General features: G+C 47.4%; 2 protein-coding genes across 8 annotated transcripts in view; one reads left to right on the forward strand and one right to left on the reverse strand.

Annotated features, from left to right (window-relative positions):
• REM2 (RRAD and GEM like GTPase 2) overlaps positions 1-17,721 on the reverse strand; it is a 120,444-nt gene that overhangs the window by 95,052 nt on the left and 7,671 nt on the right. The gene's annotated exons all lie outside the window — the stretch shown is intronic.
• RBM23 (RNA binding motif protein 23) lies at positions 50-16,903 on the forward strand. 7 transcript variants are annotated; one of them, XM_060145963.1, is made up of 15 exons: positions 50-220; positions 3,250-3,301; positions 3,952-4,027; positions 4,813-4,934; positions 5,438-5,485; positions 5,614-5,781; positions 5,987-6,040; positions 6,194-6,311; positions 6,408-6,560; positions 6,646-6,783; positions 7,312-7,377; positions 8,900-9,095; positions 9,183-9,287; positions 9,377-9,461; positions 16,757-16,903. In XM_060145963.1, exons 3-15 carry the CDS (start codon positions 3,962-3,964, stop codon positions 16,812-16,814), a joined length of 1,377 nt encoding a protein of 458 aa, XP_060001946.1. In that variant the 5' UTR covers positions 50-220; positions 3,250-3,301; positions 3,952-3,961; the 3' UTR covers positions 16,815-16,903. The 7 variants fall into 7 exon arrangements, with proteins under 7 accessions (XP_060001946.1, XP_060001932.1, XP_060001929.1 ...); XM_060145949.1 differs by having other exon boundaries at positions 50-3,781; XM_060145946.1 differs by having other exon boundaries at positions 852-4,027.

Consider the following 17,721-nt stretch of genomic DNA (forward strand, 5'->3'; position numbering starts at 1 on the left):
ATTAATTCCGCCACCTGAATGTTTCGGCGCCTGCGCAGATTGGGAAAGGTTCTGGAAGACAGCGGAGCTGCCGCCATTTTGCGGGAAGAGGAGCAGCTCCAGTTGTAGTGGGGTTCTTACTGCTGAGTCTCTGGAAGGGAGTCGTGCTTCGCGTCCCCCGACACACCCAAAGGAACGAAGGGAACCGGGACCCCCCCCACCCTGCGGGGACCCGGAACTGGTAAGAAACCCCGAAACCGTGTGCCCCCCGAAACGTCACCTATGCGTGACGTTGTCGCACGGCGCCTCCCCCTGACGTCACAGGCAGAAAATGGCGTCAAGAGCAGAATTGGGCAAACTTAAAATTAAAAACATTTTTTGTTTACTTTGATCTGGAAGTGTTCGCTACCTAACTGTAGTCCATCGGCACCCTCGTGGCTACATCCTTTAGCGATGAAGATGCTGTTTCAAGGGTCCCAATGACTGATCTCTTTCCAGGTCCCCGCAGCCTTGACATTTAGGGTGTCCCACACTGTGAGGGAGCATCGACCCACCACGGTCTGAGAGGACATGTGGGATCCGTTTTCAGCCCCTAGTGCCACCACTCAGAGATGAGGGAATTGAGGCTTCTTCCTCAATCTTCAGCCTCTCAAAGACTCCTGTTCAGTATGTTGGCCACTGTGCCCACACATCCTGTGGCGGTAGAGGAGCATAATGGGGCCACATACGAGGGTTTAGAATCGGGACACTGGCCCTCGCAGAGATGCTGCCTGTCGGTAACTTGTAGGACCATTTTTTGAAGCGTGGCCTTGGCTGTTACACAACATGGGGAATGTTTTTATCTTTCTCATTGTTTGTTTTTCTTAATTAAGCTGTCCTCAGTTTGGAGATGTTTGTGCCCAGCTCAGTTACCCGACCCAGGAGATGGCGCTACCATCACCCCTGGGACTCCAGCGTTTGGTGAATTCTGCCTGATGGGGCTGACAGTGGTTCTTCACTCTCCTTTGCCCCCGCGGCAGTGGGGCCTAAGTGCTGGCTTGGGCCTTGTCTGTGCTATGACAAGGTCCACGTAGTGCCGTGATTATGGGCCTCTAACGTAGTTTTTGAAGCAGGGTTGGAAGAAAGCACTATAATATTTTAATGTATGGGATTGAGTGGACTTTGATCCATAAGTTAGGACTCAAAGAGTTTGAAAACTCCCAACGTGAAAGCACATAGTGTTTGGGACATTCTGTTTTTAGGACATCTAGAAAGACTAAACCCAGCAAGATTGCAAGTTTCAGAGTGTGCTGGTGTTATATATGTCTGTGCTTAAATAGATTCATTCATTTGTTTCTGAAGTCTGAAAACTTTATTCCATAGGAAGGGGTTCATTTGTCAACTTACATGAAAGTTTTTTTTGGTGTTAAGTTATCCCTATGCTGTACTAGCACTCAACAAAGAGCAGTTCTTGAAGCATTTCATTTGGAGAGTTAAAGGCAGACTGTAAAAAAGAGAAGCGTTATGACACTTAGAAAATTTGTATAGATTTGGCAGCCAAAATGAACGAAAGGGGCTTCCCTGGTGGCGCAGTGGTTGAGAGTCCGCCTGCCGATGCAGGGGACACGGGTTCGTGTCCCAGTCCGAGAAGATCCCACATGCTGTGGAGTGGCTGGGCCCGTGAGCTGTGGCCGCTGGGCCTGCATGTCCGGAGCCTGTGCTCCGCAACGGGAGAGGTCGCAGCAGTGAGAGGCCCGCGTAGTGCAAAAAAAAAAAATAAATGAAAGGAACAGAGCTTGTAGATCAAAAACTTACTTTTAGAACCGTTTTTTTCCCACAGTAGCATATGTTAAGATATATGCTGGCATATATTAAAATCAGATAGCATATATTAAAGTCAGCCTGGTTTCTAATGTTTTGTAGCATATACTGTTACACGCTGAGTATCTGTAAGCCACACAATAGGTGTGACTAATGGGACTGATTCTTTTGATATATCTATCAGAACATTAATTCTTCAGGTCAGTATATATTTAAAAATAGACATCTTGGTAAGCTGTGTACTTTTCTTTTTTAAATTTCCTTTAGGGTTTAAGTTATAAACCACATGAGAGAGCAGTAACCTGTTAGAATATTAGACTTAAGAGTCGGAAGATTTATGATCAAGGGTCAGCTCCTCCATTTGAGCTTTGTGACCTTGGGCAGTTCACAGAACCTCAGTTTTTTCATCTGTGCATTTTTAAAATCTTTCTTCCGTCCTTCTTTCCTTCTTCCCTCCCCCCCCACTTCCTTTCTGCTGTGCCGGGTCTTAGTTCAGGCACGTGGGATCTTTAGTTGCGGCATATGGGCTTTTTACTTGCAGCATGCATGTGGGATCTAGTTCCCTGACCAGGGATCGAACCTGGGCCCCCTGCATTGGGAGCACGGAGTCTTACCTGCTGGACCACCAGGGAAGTCCCTCATCTGTGCATTAGATCCAGTATTTGCTTGTAGCATATGTTACCATTGATTGTTAAATAAATGTAAGGTGTTAGTATAAGAGATTGAGTTCACTGGTTTTTAGACACACCTATTTTATTTTGGTTTGGTTTCCATTGTAAGCCTTAAATTTGGCTCCAAGTAAGTTTTATTGGTTGGCTCTTTCCAAGAATCTTATCTCTGTAACATGTTTAGCATAGTGCCTAGCAATATTAGGTACTATAAATGATAGATATTGATATAATGATTACTTTTATTAAATCATCAAAATAGGCTATGGACTCTGAGGGCAACCAAGACAGCATGATTGGATGATGCATTAGCTGCTTTAAAGAGGACGAAGCTCTTGAGGATATGGAAAGTCTAATTATGATTAACCTCCTTGTATAGAAAGTATTTAGATTAGTTTTTTTTCAGCTTTATTAAGATATAATTGATATAAAATATAACTGTACACATTAAAGTGTACAGTTTGATGTGTTTTGATATGAGTTAACACCCATGAAACCATCACCCCCCAAATTCCAAAATGCCCTTTTATAATCCTTTCATCCGAGCCCCTTCCCACCTATTCTTAGCCCTAGGTAACCACTGGTCTGCTTTCTGTCACTACAGGTTAGTTTGCATTTTCTAGAATTTTATGTAAATGAAATCATACAGTATGTGTGCTTTTTTTAACCTGTTTCCTTCCACTCAGCATAATTATTTTGAGATTCATCCATGTTATGTATATTGATAATTTCAGACCAGTAATTTCTGAATAATTTATCCTATTGATTTTGTTTGGTGTCTTCTGTTTTTTTTTACTTATAGACCTGTGGTGGACAGACTTGGGAAAGACCATTGCTAGATGTGAAAGCTTGGGGTAGGCGAGAAGTCCTACTGTACCTTCCTAGACAGAAAGGCTTCAAAGTGGGACTGGTTAAGCCTATCTTAATCATGGTCTTTCTGAGTTACCCAAACTCTGGTCGGTATTGTACAGAAAATGCTTAATGATGAATCCCCTCATTATTTGTGTTGGGCGGTGGTGTGGGGAAAAGCTTAGGACTAATCTGCATTATTCTGGTATTGCTTTCTCTTGCTCCTAATTTTTAGTCATGCGTTCTTACCTTTTTATTGGAAATATGTGCCAATTTATGTTTAAACCAATTATTTATTCAGAATTTTGAACAGTAGAATGGAGGCCAAGTGTCCGTTGTAAAATAAGTAGTAATTTTGAGTACCAACATTTTCTTTTCACAGGACAGGGTCTATATTGTATTTTGTCTCTACCTAGATATTCAGTTTTCTTCTAGACCCCTGACCTTTTCTAAGCCACAAAGCAGAACTCGTTCAGATCTGTAAGGTACAAAAATAAACATAGGGTAAACAACAGCGGGTAAGGTACCTTTGGAGTTCAAGAAACAGAACTGTATATCCTGAAGTCTGTTTCTTGGAGGGGGGAGGGAATGTGGGGTGCTGGAAGGGGAGGAAAAATATAAATGAGGTTCTTATGTATTGATGTCCTCTTCTCAGATCTGCTACAATGGCATCCGATGACTTTGATATAGTGATTGAGGCCATGCTGGAGGCTCCCTATAAAAAAGAGGAGGTAAGATTCCCCATCTCACTCTTGGAATTGGGCTGGTAAGGAAAAGCACTTGTGGATCATCAGTTTCAACGTTTTGTGAATCTTCTTTCTCTGTTTGTTTATTATGTGCAGTGGCTTTCATAAAAGGCATAATCTTTTTTTTTTTTTTTTTTTTTTTTTGCGGTACACGGGCCTCTTACTGTTGTGGCCTCTCCCGTTGTGGAGCACAGGCTCCGGACGCGCAGGCCCAGCGGCCACGGCTCACGGGCCCAGCCGTTCCGCGGCATGTGGGATCCTCCCGGACCAGGGCACAAACCCGTGTCCCCTGCATCGGCAGGCGGACTCTCAACCACTGTGCCACCAGGGAAGCTCAAGGCATAATCTTTTAGTAAGCTCTGCTGGAGACCGATACTCAAGGGCCATGCTTACAGAAAGGGCCCCAAAAACTGGGGGTGGAGGGGACATGAAGTTGCGGTGGGAACCAGTGCTTTGCTCACAGCTCTCAGTGACACAGTAGAAGGTCAGTGTATCTCAGACATAACTCTCATTTCTCACTCTCCAGGGAAATGTTAGTGGAACAGATGTTGGGGTAGCTAAAGGTTTGACTTCAAAATCTGATCTTTTTGGGTAGTTTCCTTCCTTCTTCTCTTATTCTTTTTGTTAGGAGATCCAGGTGCTTAGAAACTGTTTAGATTGAGAGCTTCGATTTCATGAGCTTTCTTCCTTGTCCACTTCTTTCTTTGCCCAATGGAATCTGTGTGTCTGCCACCTGGTACCTTGTGTCATTTTCCTGGCGAACCCCTCAGGATGAGCAGCAAACTAACGAGGTTGAAAAGGAGAGCCCTAGTAACACCACCAACAGCACCAGCTGTACCGGCAGCAGTGGCAGTGGCACCAGTGGGAGCAGCGCCAGTGGGGAGGCAGGCAGGTGAGTGTGGCCTGAGGAAAATGGGTTGGCAGCTTGAGGAAGGGAAGCAACTGTGTCCATTATAGAAACAGCCAGAACAGGGAGGTGGTTGCTGGTAAGACTTCTGACTTTTAGTAATGGCTCCACTGGGTCATGGGAATGATGGTGACCTGGGTTAATGATCTTCTAGTCTTCGCTTGCCAGTGTAGATTTGTGGATAGACTTGTGGATCAGTCCTAGCGTCGATGTAGTATTTCACTTGAGTAAAATAGCAAGAGGATCTCTGATTTGGAAACATGAGCTTTTGCTTGGTTTTGTGGGGGAAAATGGCCATTTCAGATGCCTGACAGCATTCAGTGCTCTGTGTAAACTGATGTCATGCCATTGCTGTGAACTTCTGCCATACTGTCTTCTAGGCTTTGGTCTTTCACTGCTTTCTGTTTCACCTTTGCTTTAGTGTCATTTCTTATTCTTGGGAGAGGTGATGAAACCTCAGTAGTAAGAGTTTATGCTCTCTTTCACAGGAAGAAGAGGAGTCGGAGCCATAGTAAAAGCAGGGATAGAAAACGCAGGTCAGTCATTCTGGGGCCGCTTGGGTTTTGAGAATTATAAGTGGAAAGATACCAGGGAAAGCTATACATTAAAGGCCAGAAAGGTTGGATTGTTCTTTAAGGAGCTTAATAGTCATTGCCGTCCACAGTCGTAGTCGAGACCGTCATAGGCGGAGAAGCAGTCGGAGCCGGAGTCGAGATCGGCAGCGTCGTCACCGCAGCCGTAGCTGGGAACGTCGACATAGTAGTGAGTCACGAAGTCGAGACCGACGTCGTGAGGATCGTGTGCGCTACAGGAGTCCACCGCTTGCCACTGGGTATCACCTTTTGCTTATAAGATCACCTTTGTATCATGTTTTGGGGTAGGCAGGAGACCCAGTTACTGGAGGGGTGATACTCAGAATTGGCATGTGCGATGAGGTGCTGTAATCTGGTTTTCTCATGGTGGAAGACCCAGCACTGGGCCAGTGTGGATAAAGGTGGGTGACACGGTTTTCAGTTTGGTTGTTCTCTGTTCCGTAGGCGTAGGTATGGACACAGTAAGAGTCCTCATTTCCGGGAAAAGAGCCCAGTCAGGTGAGTGACAATGAGCACTCTTTTAGGGATTGTGAGTTATGAATAAAAAGCGGTTTGAGCCAAACCACAGGAATGTGTAGTACTTGAGGGTAGCTGAAGAATGATGACCATGTACTGGCAGGGAGGGTCTCGACGATTTTGCTCACTCTTTAGGGAGCCAGTTGATAATCTGAGTCCTGAGGAGCGGGATGCCCGCACGGTGTTCTGTATGCAGTTAGCTGCCCGCATTCGGCCTCGGGACCTGGAGGACTTTTTCTCGGCTGTTGGCAAGGTAAACCTCTTCCCCCTCTTAGTTGTCTCTGAGAAGCCTGTCTTCTATCCATCCCCCTTTATGCCCAATTCAGGATTTTCTTTTTGCCCTGGATAGGTTCGAGATGTACGTATCATCTCAGATCGGAACTCACGTCGTTCTAAGGGCATTGCCTATGTGGAATTCTGTGAGATCCAGTCTGTGCCACTTGCCATTGGGCTGACCGGACAGCGGCTGCTGGGAGTGCCTATCATTGTACAGGCCTCACAGGTGAGCAGCCTGAGAAATGGACATAAGAAGATGGAGATAATGGTGGTAGGTGTGGGGCATGACCCATCATTTCCTTCTTCCACAGGCTGAGAAAAACCGACTGGCAGCCATGGCCAACAACCTGCAGAAGGGCAGTGGTGGACCAATGCGCCTCTACGTGGGCTCCCTGCACTTCAATATCACCGAGGACATGCTCCGGGGCATCTTTGAGCCCTTTGGCAAAGTGAGTAGAAAGTGAGGGAAACCTCTGAAGGGAATCGGAAAAAGTGGGGAGGGCGAGTGTACCTTCTCGTTCTGTCTGACCATGATTAACCCATTGCGTGTTTAACAATGGCCATGTGGGTCCATGCTGGAGGAGTTGGGCTCCATCTCTGTATTCATACTGCTCAGGAGACAAATTAGGCACCATGAAATCAAATAATGGGGTCCATATGAAGTAAGATGAGTCAGAAAAAGTGTTTGGGAAAGTGATGGGCTTTATCTCATTTTTAAAATGATTTGGAGAGCTGTAATGGGTTGGTTAGAAAGTTAGAGGTATTTAGAACAATCTGGGTAGGGGACTTCCTTGGCGGTCCAGTGGTTAAGACTCCATGCTTCCACTTCGGGGGCGCAGGTTTGATCCCTGGTTGGGAAACTAAGATCCCATGTGCCACATGCTGCACATGGCCAAAAAAATAGAACAGTTTGGGTAGGAAAGATCAAAGGTGTGGCTTAGCCAAAAGATTATTGATTATTTTTCTCTATTCTGCAGATTGATAATATTGTCCTGATGAAGGACTCAGATACAGGCCGCTCTAAAGGTTATGGTTTTATTACGGTGAGTCTCTAGTCTTCAACTTTTTAATTTTAGTTTAGGTTTGTCCACTTGTCTGATTTTGCAGCTTAGCTTCATCCTCCTCCCATAGGGACTGTCTAAATGACCCATAAACCCTGGTGCCTGAAGCTTGGACTAGCCTTCTGCCCCTTGAGATGAGTGCATTGCTTGAGATCATGGCTTTGCTCCTACACTCTGTCAGTGGCACTGGTATGGGGTGTCCAGGAGGTCAACCAGCTTACCTGGTGCTACAGCTTGCTCTCTGGGTAATAGTAACGATTCCAGGCTGCAGCTAAGAGGTTGGGGGCATGAGGGAGGTTAGGTACGGGCCTTTATAGATGTGCTTTATAGAATTGGTATATTTTCATGATGGGGTGGGAATAAGAAGGTATATACTTCTCTCTGGTCCTACCCAGTTTGAAGCAGTTTCCCCACTGAGAAATATCTTTATATTTAAATACCACTATAGGGAAAACAGTAAGGCCACCTAATAGTGGGCAAGTCTCACCTTTTCCTGACACTCCAACAAAATTGTTTCCAATTCCCATAACTGGTTCTTCCAGCCCCATGTGACTCCAGGCTAGGACTGGCTGCCAGCCACAAAGTCTAATAGAAGCTGATATTTTCTGGGCTCAATCTAGGCAGCATACACCCCCCCAGTTGCCTGCAGGGCAGAGGGGAGGTAGGTTGTGTTCTACCGTGGGAATTGCTCATCTCAGAAGTATCTGGTAAAAGCAAGCCACCTATACCACCTGCCTAGGAACTGTCAGTACCACATGCCAGGCCCTAGGACAGGTAATACCAGAGTAAATAAAGCCAGCTGTGCTGTTCATGGTGGCAAGTACCTTTTCTAGCTCCCTGTGTGTCTCAGATGCAGAAAGGCTTCTGTGGGGCCTTTTTGCCCTTGTGTTCCTGCCTTTTAGGTCAACACCCTTGACACATAAACAGCAGACTGGGAATCCTCTTTATGCCAGGCTGCTGCTAGTGCTGCTGCTGGAAGGGATGAGAGAGTAGAGGCCTTCTGGCCAGTGGGCCAGAGTCAGCCGCACTGGGGTGGGGTGGGAGTGGGGGTGCAGTCTCGCTTTCAGTACCAGGGTGTGCACCTTCCTGAGCCTGGGCTCTGGAGTTCCACGTTCCTGGTTCTTGACTAAGGACTGAAACTTACTAGTCCTGAGGGCTGAAATTAAAGCTCAGGAGCCTTGGATCTCCGCCTGTCTTACTTCCATTTGATATGTCCATTTGTGAAACAGCCTATCAGGCTGGGCTCCCTACAAATGATGCACTGTTAGGTTCTCAGTGGAGCTGGAGATTGAAAAGCGATTGCCCTTGAGTCAGCTGGAAAAGGTCTTTTTTAGAGAACTATTTGCGGGCATGGGGATCTTAGGTCACATTCCCTGGGAAAGAAAAGTTTGAGCCACAGTGAGCATGCAATTTTCATGGGACAGTAGGACGAGAGAGTATTAGTGGGGCTTTGAGAGCATGTCTGTGGCCAGGAGGTACCTGATATGACCTGGGTTTCTTGTAGTTCTCTGACTCTGAGTGTGCCCGCCGGGCCCTGGAACAGTTGAATGGCTTTGAGCTTGCTGGTCGGCCTATGAGGGTTGGCCATGTGACCGAGCGACTGGATGGTGGCACAGACATCACTTTTCCTGATGGAGACCAGGATCTGGATCTGGGATCAGCGGGTGGACGTTTGCAGCTCATGGCCAAATTGGCAGAAGGTAGGGCTTCTCTGCAGAGTGAAGAACATGGCGTTGAATTTTACATCAAGGGTTAGGACTTAACCCCACCTCGTCTTTTCCTCTGAGGCTCTGGAATCCAGCTGCCGACCACTGCTGCTGTTGCCCAAGCTGCTGCCTTGCAACTGAATGGAGCAGTTCCTTTGGGGGCCCTGAACCCAGCGGCTTTGACGGGTAGGCTTGGACTTGGGAAAGGGAGAGAAGGGTCGGGCCTGGAAGGCAGGAATGCTCTGTGCTAACTCCCTTGTCTCTCTTTGTTCCAGCTCTGAGTCCGGCCCTGAACCTCGCCTCCCAGGCAATCGCCTCCCAGTGCTTCCAGCTTTCCAGCCTCTTTACCCGCCAAACCATGTGAGTCTCAAGGCCCAGCTCATTTCAGTGTTCACAGTTAACTTTCTTTCCTCCAGCTTCCCGTTTACATCTTCTCCATGCCACAGGTAATTAGTGGCGCAGTCCACTGCCTACCTGTGCCTCTGGGTCCTGCCACTCCCTTCTCCACGTCTACCCTTCCATGGCCCCTTCTCTCCATTCTGTGGACCAAACCATCCTGAGGGTGTGAACATTGACGGTGGGGGAACTGGGACCCCCTAGGACACCAAGAAGAGCTCCTGCCCACCTCAGCCGCAGTGGGAATGGACTCTGGTGAGCAAAGCTGCCAGTTGAAGAGAACAGAATCTGCACTTGAATTGAACATCTGTTTCTCTGTATTTATCGTCTCCTGGGATGACCTTCCTTGCCCTTTACAACCACCTCTTACTGATTCCTTGATTCCTCCCCCATTGGGAAGGCCATAGGGCATTAACTGAAGGAACTAACCGCTCTTTGCCTGCCTGTACCTTTACTGTACAGTCTGTCACGGAAAACCTTTAAGACCTCTGGTCTGTGAGGACTTTGGGGTTTGAGGGAGTGAACCTTGAAAGTGCTGGCTTGCTGCTACAAGGGCCCTGGAAGATAGCACAGACGTGTGTTGGGAAGCCTGCCTTAAACCTTAGCTTGGGGCCAGAACTGCTACTGTGGGCTCAACATCTTGCTGGGAGGTGTGGGAATGATCTCTCCTGCCAGCCATTTTGGATGTCTTAGGGGCATTCGGGAGTTCAGTGAAAGGTGGGGTACCTTTCTGGTATCTTCCATCTTCCTTTGTGTAGTTGTCCTTCCTTTGGCCCAGGGTGGGAGGATGGAGGGGAGGCTGCTTCTCTCCACCACTTCCATGTGCCTCTGGAGACTGTGGGCTCAGGCCCAGCTGGGCACACGTGAGTCCTTCTCACTGTATTTTATACCCTTGTGTCTGTGTACATAAATATAAATATATATATATATATATATAAACTTTGTACAAAAGGCAGGTCCCACGGTTGTGGCGGCGGCTGCCCATGTGTGGTCTCGGTCCAGTGGTGTGTCTGTCTGACGTTAACTTCTCCTGAGCCAAAACCACGAATGGTTCTAGGGATATAAAACATTTGTAATGCTATTAAGTTTTCTTTTCTTTATTTTAATTTTTTAAATATCTGATCTTTAGAAAGAAAAACAGACAAAAGGCACACATGCCATCTGTATCTGCTTTATACTCCCGTGGTCTTTATGCCCCGTGGTCTCCTTCTGTCTTTATCTTGATTATCTCCAAACCTCCCTGCCTAGTGGACAGACCTCCAGGCTCCCTCTCTCTGCCTGGGGACAGATCTTGTCTTTCCACCAGATGGCAGTGTGACAGTAGCACATTCTGCACCTTGCTCTAAGGGTGTTTCATGATCCTGAGGAGCTTATGTACCAGAGAAGCCTTCTAAGCTCACCATTCTTACTTTGTTGAGCTCTGTACCCGCCTTTGGACCTTTATGCAGTAGACATCCAGTCCAATATCCAAAGGGGTTTGGGCATTATACATCAGGGCTCCCCAGGCCTTAAGTCTGTCATTGTTTGCCCTTTCAGTCCCCCCAACTCTTCTTTCCAATGGCTTTGATAACACAGGCCTGAGTCCGATTGATGAATTTCCAGGGAGCTGAGTATTCCACACATGGCCCTTCCAAAGGTGAGGGCACACCTTCCTCTGCCTGCTTTGTAAGGCTTAGAACAAGGGGCTAGTCCAGAGCCTGGCTCACCAACTAGGGACCAACCAAAAGGAGAAGGTCTGAAGTTCAGGGACAGGGCTCTGTGGGCTTCCTCCATTCTTTACTGGTCTCTGTGCAACAGAATGTTGAGAGTGTATTGTCATGCTAAAAATTTGGATAATTGCTGCTAGGTTTTAACTTGTCAGTTAAGGCTTCTAAGCAGAATGATGGTTTTTTAGTGGTTAGCTTATGACGTTGCTCTTTACACTGCAGTGTTAAGTACCTGAAACCTACTTGTGGCATAAAAGGCCACTGGGACTCTGGAGGGACTTCCAGGCTGCTGCAGTCTCACCCACTGTCACCCCTACCCCTTCCCTGTACTAATTTGCTCTCTGGACCTGGGAGAAGGGAAGGAGGCCACGTTATTTTCAGGTAGGAGCAGCTGACTAAGGCCCAGTCCTTTGCAGTTATTGATGCAGCTGCTAAGGCAACCTGACCTCAGTGCAGACCATTTTTATGCATCCTCCTGAGGCTATGGGCCAGGCCTCCTCATGGCAGTCTTGAACATCTTCAAACTGTAGGTACCCCCAGGCCTTGCTTCCTGCCCTCAGGTGGGCCCCCCCGCACTGCTCAGTTTCCTTATACTCCCATTCCTAGCTGCTTTGGCCTTCCTGCATTTTGGGTCCTTCCACCTCAGTTCTTCCTTGCTCCTTGTTCTTAGAGGCTTGCGTAGCTTTTTGCTGGGAGAGAGACAAGGGTGGAAGTAAGGGAATGTCAAAGACAACTTCTCTTCTAGTCTTAACCTACATAAGGTGACAACGTCTAGTGGGTAACAGCCAGTGTCACTGCGTGTGACTCAGTGCCTTCTTATTATTCATTCTTCTGTAGAGGGTGGTTGGAGTGGAGAGAAGGGGCAGTGAACAGCCTCTGGGCCCAGCCTAATGTAAAGGAGCCTCCCTCAACCTCCTGCCTGAGCATGGTGGCTAAGGTGGGAGTAGAGATGAGACTGTTACCCAGGTCTGTTCCCAGCGCAGTTAGAATTTCCCCACGAGTCCTCAATTCTAAATGGGATTTTTCACTTGACTTTCGGCTTATAGCCTCCACTTCTCTCTTTTCTAAGGCAGTGGCATTCCTCCCTGTTCTTTAAACTGCTGTGTTCTTTACATTGGGATTCACCCTACTTCTTTCTTAGGCTCTGTGGGCTACCAGTGGAAGCAGGGTTGTGACCTATGAACCTTTAGTCTTGGTGCTTCTAAGGAAGGGAAATGAGCTAAAAACTTGGAGGTATTCTGTCACAGCCCCTGTTTTCTATTCAAGAGTCTGGTGCGAATCAGGAAGTATTACTTGGACAGGGATTTCCCTGGTGGTCCAGTGGGTAAGACTCCACGCTCCCAATGCAGGGCGGCCCAGGTTCGATCCCTGGTCAGGGAACTAGATCCTGCATGCATGCCGCAACCAAGAAGCTTGCATGCTGCAACTGGAAAAAATTAAGTGGGGGGGAGTATTACTTGGACAGTGCGAAGAGGCTGTCCTGGCACCAAAAAGTGGAGCGGTTAACAATTAATGAGAATTTACGTTTATGCAGGATTTGGTGTGGGTTAGGCATTGTTCTAATCATTTTATATGTATTGAATTGTTTAATCCTCACAACGACCCCTCTGAAGTAGATTCTTTTATTATCTTTACTTTGTTAATGAGGAAACTGATACCCCAAAGGTTAAGTAACTTGTCCCCCGATAATGCAGTTAGCAAGTTTGGGATTTCAGTCCAGTCTAGCTTCAGATCCCTTGATCTTAATCTTAACCTGCCTCAGCAACACTGTGGAAGCCAAAGCCTTGGAGTCATGGGGAAGTGTCACTTTTGCTGTCTCTTTACTCATAGTTCTCAGTATATCCTGAATTCTTCCACTTCCATGTCTACTGTCTTGTCCTCTTTTCCTGCCCCTCTTTACTGGTCAAAATCCTGTCCTTTAAGACTGATGATTTCCTAGTTGAAGTTGATTTTCCTTTTCAGTATTCTTGGTCCTATGTAGGTCTTATTCTGACTTTATTTACAGTTCTTTGTAAACTCTGTTACTAGATGGTTATAGCTTGATGAAGCCAGTCATAGATGTGTCTTTTTCATTACTGGTTTTTTTTTTTGCTGTACGCGGGCCTCTCACTGTTGTGGCCTCTCCCATTGCGGAGCACAGGCTCCGGACGCGCAGGCTCAGCAGCCATAGCTCATGGGCCCAGCCGCTCGGTGGCATGTGGGATCTTCCCGGACCGGGGCACGAACCCGCATCCCCTGCATCGGCAGGCGGACTCTCAACCCTGCGCCACCAGGGAAGCCCATTCATTACTGTTTTGTTTGCACATATTTCGTATCTGTTGAGTTGAATTAATTCCCCTCAGTTCAAGTCAGAGCCAGGCTTTCCAGAGGCTGTCCCTTCTAGCCTGCTTTTCCTAGCAGTCTCGTCCATTTCTTCCTCACCGCTGGAAGAGAGGAGGCAGCTTTACTCTTTTTGGTGTTACCATGGTAGCCTGTGAAGCTTTCTAAAGTGCTGCTTGCCACCACGAGAGACTGATGTTTCCATGACAACCAGGTGAAGTCAGTAGTCATGAGCTGAATGCAGGAAAGGAGTTCTGATCTGAAGCTGTGTGTCTGAATCTTCTGACTTCAGATATCCCCCCCTTCCCTCCCAACTTTTGCACTCTATATCCAGAATTGATTGCTTGCAGTGTATTCTTTTTTTTTTTTTTTTGGCTGCATTGTGTCTTCGTTGCAGTGTGAAGGCTTCTCATTGCAGTGGCTTCTTGTTGCAGAGCACGGGCTCTAGGCGCACAGGCCTTTACAGTTGCGGCACGCAGGCTCAGTAGTTGTGGTACACGGGCTCAGTAGTTGTGGCTCGCAGGCTCTAGAGTGCAGGCTCAGTAGTTGTGGTGCATGGGCTTAGTTGCTCCACAGCATGTGGGATCTTCCCGGACCAGGCCTCGAACCTGTGTCTCCTGCATTGGCAGGCGGATTCTTAACCACTGCGCCGCCAGGGAAACCCCTCAAAGTGTGTTCTTGGTTGAGAGAGCTGTGTGTGAGGTGAAGCAGACCAGTCAACTTAGATCGTGTGGGAAGATGGAGGCAAGGAAAGAGATGATCAAAGATCACTTTTAAAAGTTGGATGAGTTCTCTTGGCTCTCCGAGACGATCTGCTCTCAGGAGCCCTTAAGGAGTTGGGTGGAGTTACTGGAGACCCATTAAGCAGTTATTTTTGAGGGCAGTGGGTGGATGAGGTGCCTGAAGATTGGAAAAGAGCCAGTCGGTGCTGGATTGCAAGAGGGAAACAATGACCTTGGAAATCAGAGACTTGTCAGACTCTTGCCAATATTCCAGAAAGGATGGGAACTTGAGTCAGCTTTCAAGCATCCTGAAGCCTACCTGTTTAAAATGAATGGTGCTGAGAATTAGCCTCCTTCTCCCACTTCCTGGGCCCAACCAGGGGACCTCCACCCTGTAGCAGAAAGATCATACTCTAGAACAACACCAAGTGGTTCCGATCTCTCTTCTGCCACAAACCAGCTGAGTAAGCTTAGGTGTTACTTCTCTAACTCAGACTCCTCCCTTTTAGAAAGGAGATGATAACAGTAGTACCTGTCTCGGGGATGTTGTGAGGATTCAATGAAATGATAACCTGTAGAGGCCTTAGAACTTGATAGCTTCCCATTCCTCTGGATGCCTACATACTTGACTTTCTACCTGACCTAATTCTCCTCCCCAACTTTGAGAATGCTCGAGATTTACAGGGGCAGAACTGATGGTGGGGCAATGGTGAAAATAAACCTTCATTGTTCCTGGGCTAAAGTCCCAGGTTTACAAGGTCCTAGGTCACACACAGTCAGGCTACCTTTCAGGAAAACAAATCCCACTGGTCAAATCTCTTTATACTTGAAACTCTATAATCAGGTTACAACCAGATGGCTTTGGAAAATCAAGGTGGGCCCCTCAAGTACCTTCAGGATACCTAGTGCCCTTTGCTTGGTCTGGCTAGGGAAAATCCCAGAGCAGTCTCTGTTATAGTCCTTTGCAAGCATCCCCCCTAATCTCCCCCAAGCATTCCTATAGCACCTGTCTTTGTGGTCTCCAGAGCCTAGCCCTACCTACTCTGGCAGTTTCCTTTCAGAATAGTGTTTTAAATCAGCACAGGTCCTCTGCCTAAAGTTGTAATTTGAACAGAAAAACGGGAAACTGTAGTATAATACCACCCTTAGGCTTCAGTTGCCAATCTTCCCCCCAAAACTACCCAAACAAGAAATCCGATAATGGGTTACCTGTGAGTCTTGCGGGAGGCTGTTGGACTTTGTGGACCACAACTTAAATTTGTATCTCCAGAGTGGTGTCATGCTTTGAGAGATTAGCATGTTACATGGTTGCCTGAATAAGGGACCAGACACAGGTTGCAAAAAAACATTGCTTCTAGGGCTTCCCTGGTGGCGCAGTGGTTGAGAGTCCGCCCGCCGATGCAGGGGACGCGGGTTCGTGCACCGGTCCGGGAAGATCCCACATGCTGCAGAGTAGCTAGGCCCGTGAGCCATGGCCGCTGAGCCTGCGCGTCCGGAGCCTGTGCTCCGCAACGGGAGAGGCCACAACAGTGAGAGGCCCGCGTACCGCAAACAAAAACAAAAACAAAAGAAAAACATTGCTTCTAAATCAACTATACTCCAATAAAAATTTTTTAAAAAAGAAAAATAATAATTTTTGTAAAAAGCATTACTTCCCACTGCTCATTTGTATAATCATGAAGATATTTGCATTTTTATCTAGTCCTCATGATTATCCTACAGGATAGGTATTATTATCCTCATTTTATTTATTTATCTATTTATTGGCCACGCCTTATGGCAGGCAGGATCTTAGTTCCCACCGGAAGCGCAGAGTCCTAACCACTGGGCAGCCAGGGAAGCCCTTATTCTCCTTTTATAATTGGGAAGAGCTGAGGTTCAGAAAGACAAGAGAGGTTAAGAGTGACTTTCTCCATAGACTTCCATCCAGAAAATAGTGAGCCTGAGTGCCAGGTAAAAGGCTTGCACAGCCCCATTGAATTTATATTCATGCCTTGAGTTTACAAGGCCACCAAGCTGTAGAGTCATGACATCAAGACTCAAATTCCTTGAGTATTTCCATCAGAGAGCCACCAGGTGATAAAGGACTAAGAAGCAGAATGCTCTTGTCTGGTTTTGGGACCCTTTGACATCCTCCCAAATTTTGCTTCCTTCTGTACAGGGAGGGTCTTTACCTCATCATGTGGCAGGCTGCCCACCATTTCTCCTGTACATTTGCTCATGTGGTTTTGCCGCAAGACATTTCTTTTCCTTCTTTCCCCCATCTATCTACAGCCTATTGTATAACCTTCAAGGCCCAGTTCCTAAAACATGTCTTCCAAATGTTCTGTCTCTTCCATTCAGACTCTTAGAGCACGTGATATAGCTTGCAGTTAGATAGTCAGAATGTGGTATAGTTTGCTGCTGTTTTGGCCATGGTAGTGCTGCCTCCAACTTGGCCTGTCTCTCCAGCTCAATTGTAAGCTGCTTGAGGGCAGGGATAGTGCCTTATCTGTATTTGTTTTCTCTGTAGGGCCCAGCACAGCAACTGGCATATGGCAGTACTTGAGCAGAGCAACAAGCATTTGTAGATGAAGGATTAAAACGTCCAGGAAGATTTTACTTAGACTGATGTGGATTGGAACAATTAGATTAATAAAAAGATGTATGTATGGGTGGACTTTCTGGGGGTGAGGATTTAATGCAGAAGACTTGCGGAGTGTCCTTCCATGACTCCGGCAGTCCTTCAGAAGAGGAGAGCCCCTGTTCCAGTCTCTAAAGAGGGTTAGATGCAGCAGGGCAGAAAGGCCCAGTTGTAAGCGGAGGCCCAGAGCAGAGGGATAACTTCTAAGACAGGACTGGCCTCACTTCTGGCCTCTCAGGGAGAGAACACCCAGTCTATGCTCTTGGCCAATGAGGAGGCCTTGTGGGCCAGGAGGCATGGGGTTAGTAGAGGTTGGGCAGGGACTGGGCTGATAAGGGAGCACAGACCCCAAGTCAAAATTACAGTGGTTAAGAGGAGCATGGGGCTTCCCTGGTGACTCAGTGGTTAAGAATCCGCCTGCCAATCTGCCTGCTCGAACCCACGTTCAAGCCCTGGTCCGGGAAGATCCCACATGCCCGGAGCAACTAAGCCCGTGCACCACAACTACTGAGCCTGCGCTCTGGAGCCCGCATGCCACAACTACTGAAGCCCGTGCACCTAGAGCCCATGCTCCGCAACAGGAGAGGCCACCGCAGTGAAAAGCCTGCACACCGCAACAAAGAGTAGCCCCTGCTCTCTGCAACTAGAGAAAGCCGCGCGCAGCAACAAAGACCCAACAGAGCCAAAAATAATAAATAAATAAATTTATTTTAAAAAAAAAAGAGGCGCATGAGGGCAGAGAGGATCTTACCTGGCACAGGCAGCTCAGCATCGGGCCCCTTTGCTGGTCTCATGCCAGCACAGATCAGCAGCCTGGGCTTACTTTGCCTTGATCAGAGGGAGGGAGAAGAGTG

The sequence above is a fragment of the Lagenorhynchus albirostris genome, chromosome 1 (genome assembly GCF_949774975.1).
Source record: "Lagenorhynchus albirostris chromosome 1, mLagAlb1.1, whole genome shotgun sequence".
NCBI lineage: Eukaryota > Metazoa > Chordata > Mammalia > Artiodactyla > Delphinidae > Lagenorhynchus > Lagenorhynchus albirostris.

What these genes read in the sequence shown, in the direction of transcription:
- RBM23 (XM_060145949.1), top strand. Translation starts at nt 3,962, where the DNA reads ATGGCATCCGATGACTTTGATATAGTGATTGAGGCCATGCTGGAGGCT. An exon ending in CGGGAAAAGAGCCCAGTCAG is followed by an intron (nt 6,041 to 6,193) that starts GTGAGTGACAAT and finishes CTCACTCTTTAG; the next exon opens with GGAGCCAGTTGATAATCTGA. An exon ending in TCATTGTACAGGCCTCACAG is followed by an intron (nt 6,561 to 6,645) that starts GTGAGCAGCCTG and finishes CTTCTTCCACAG; the next exon opens with GCTGAGAAAAACCGACTGGC.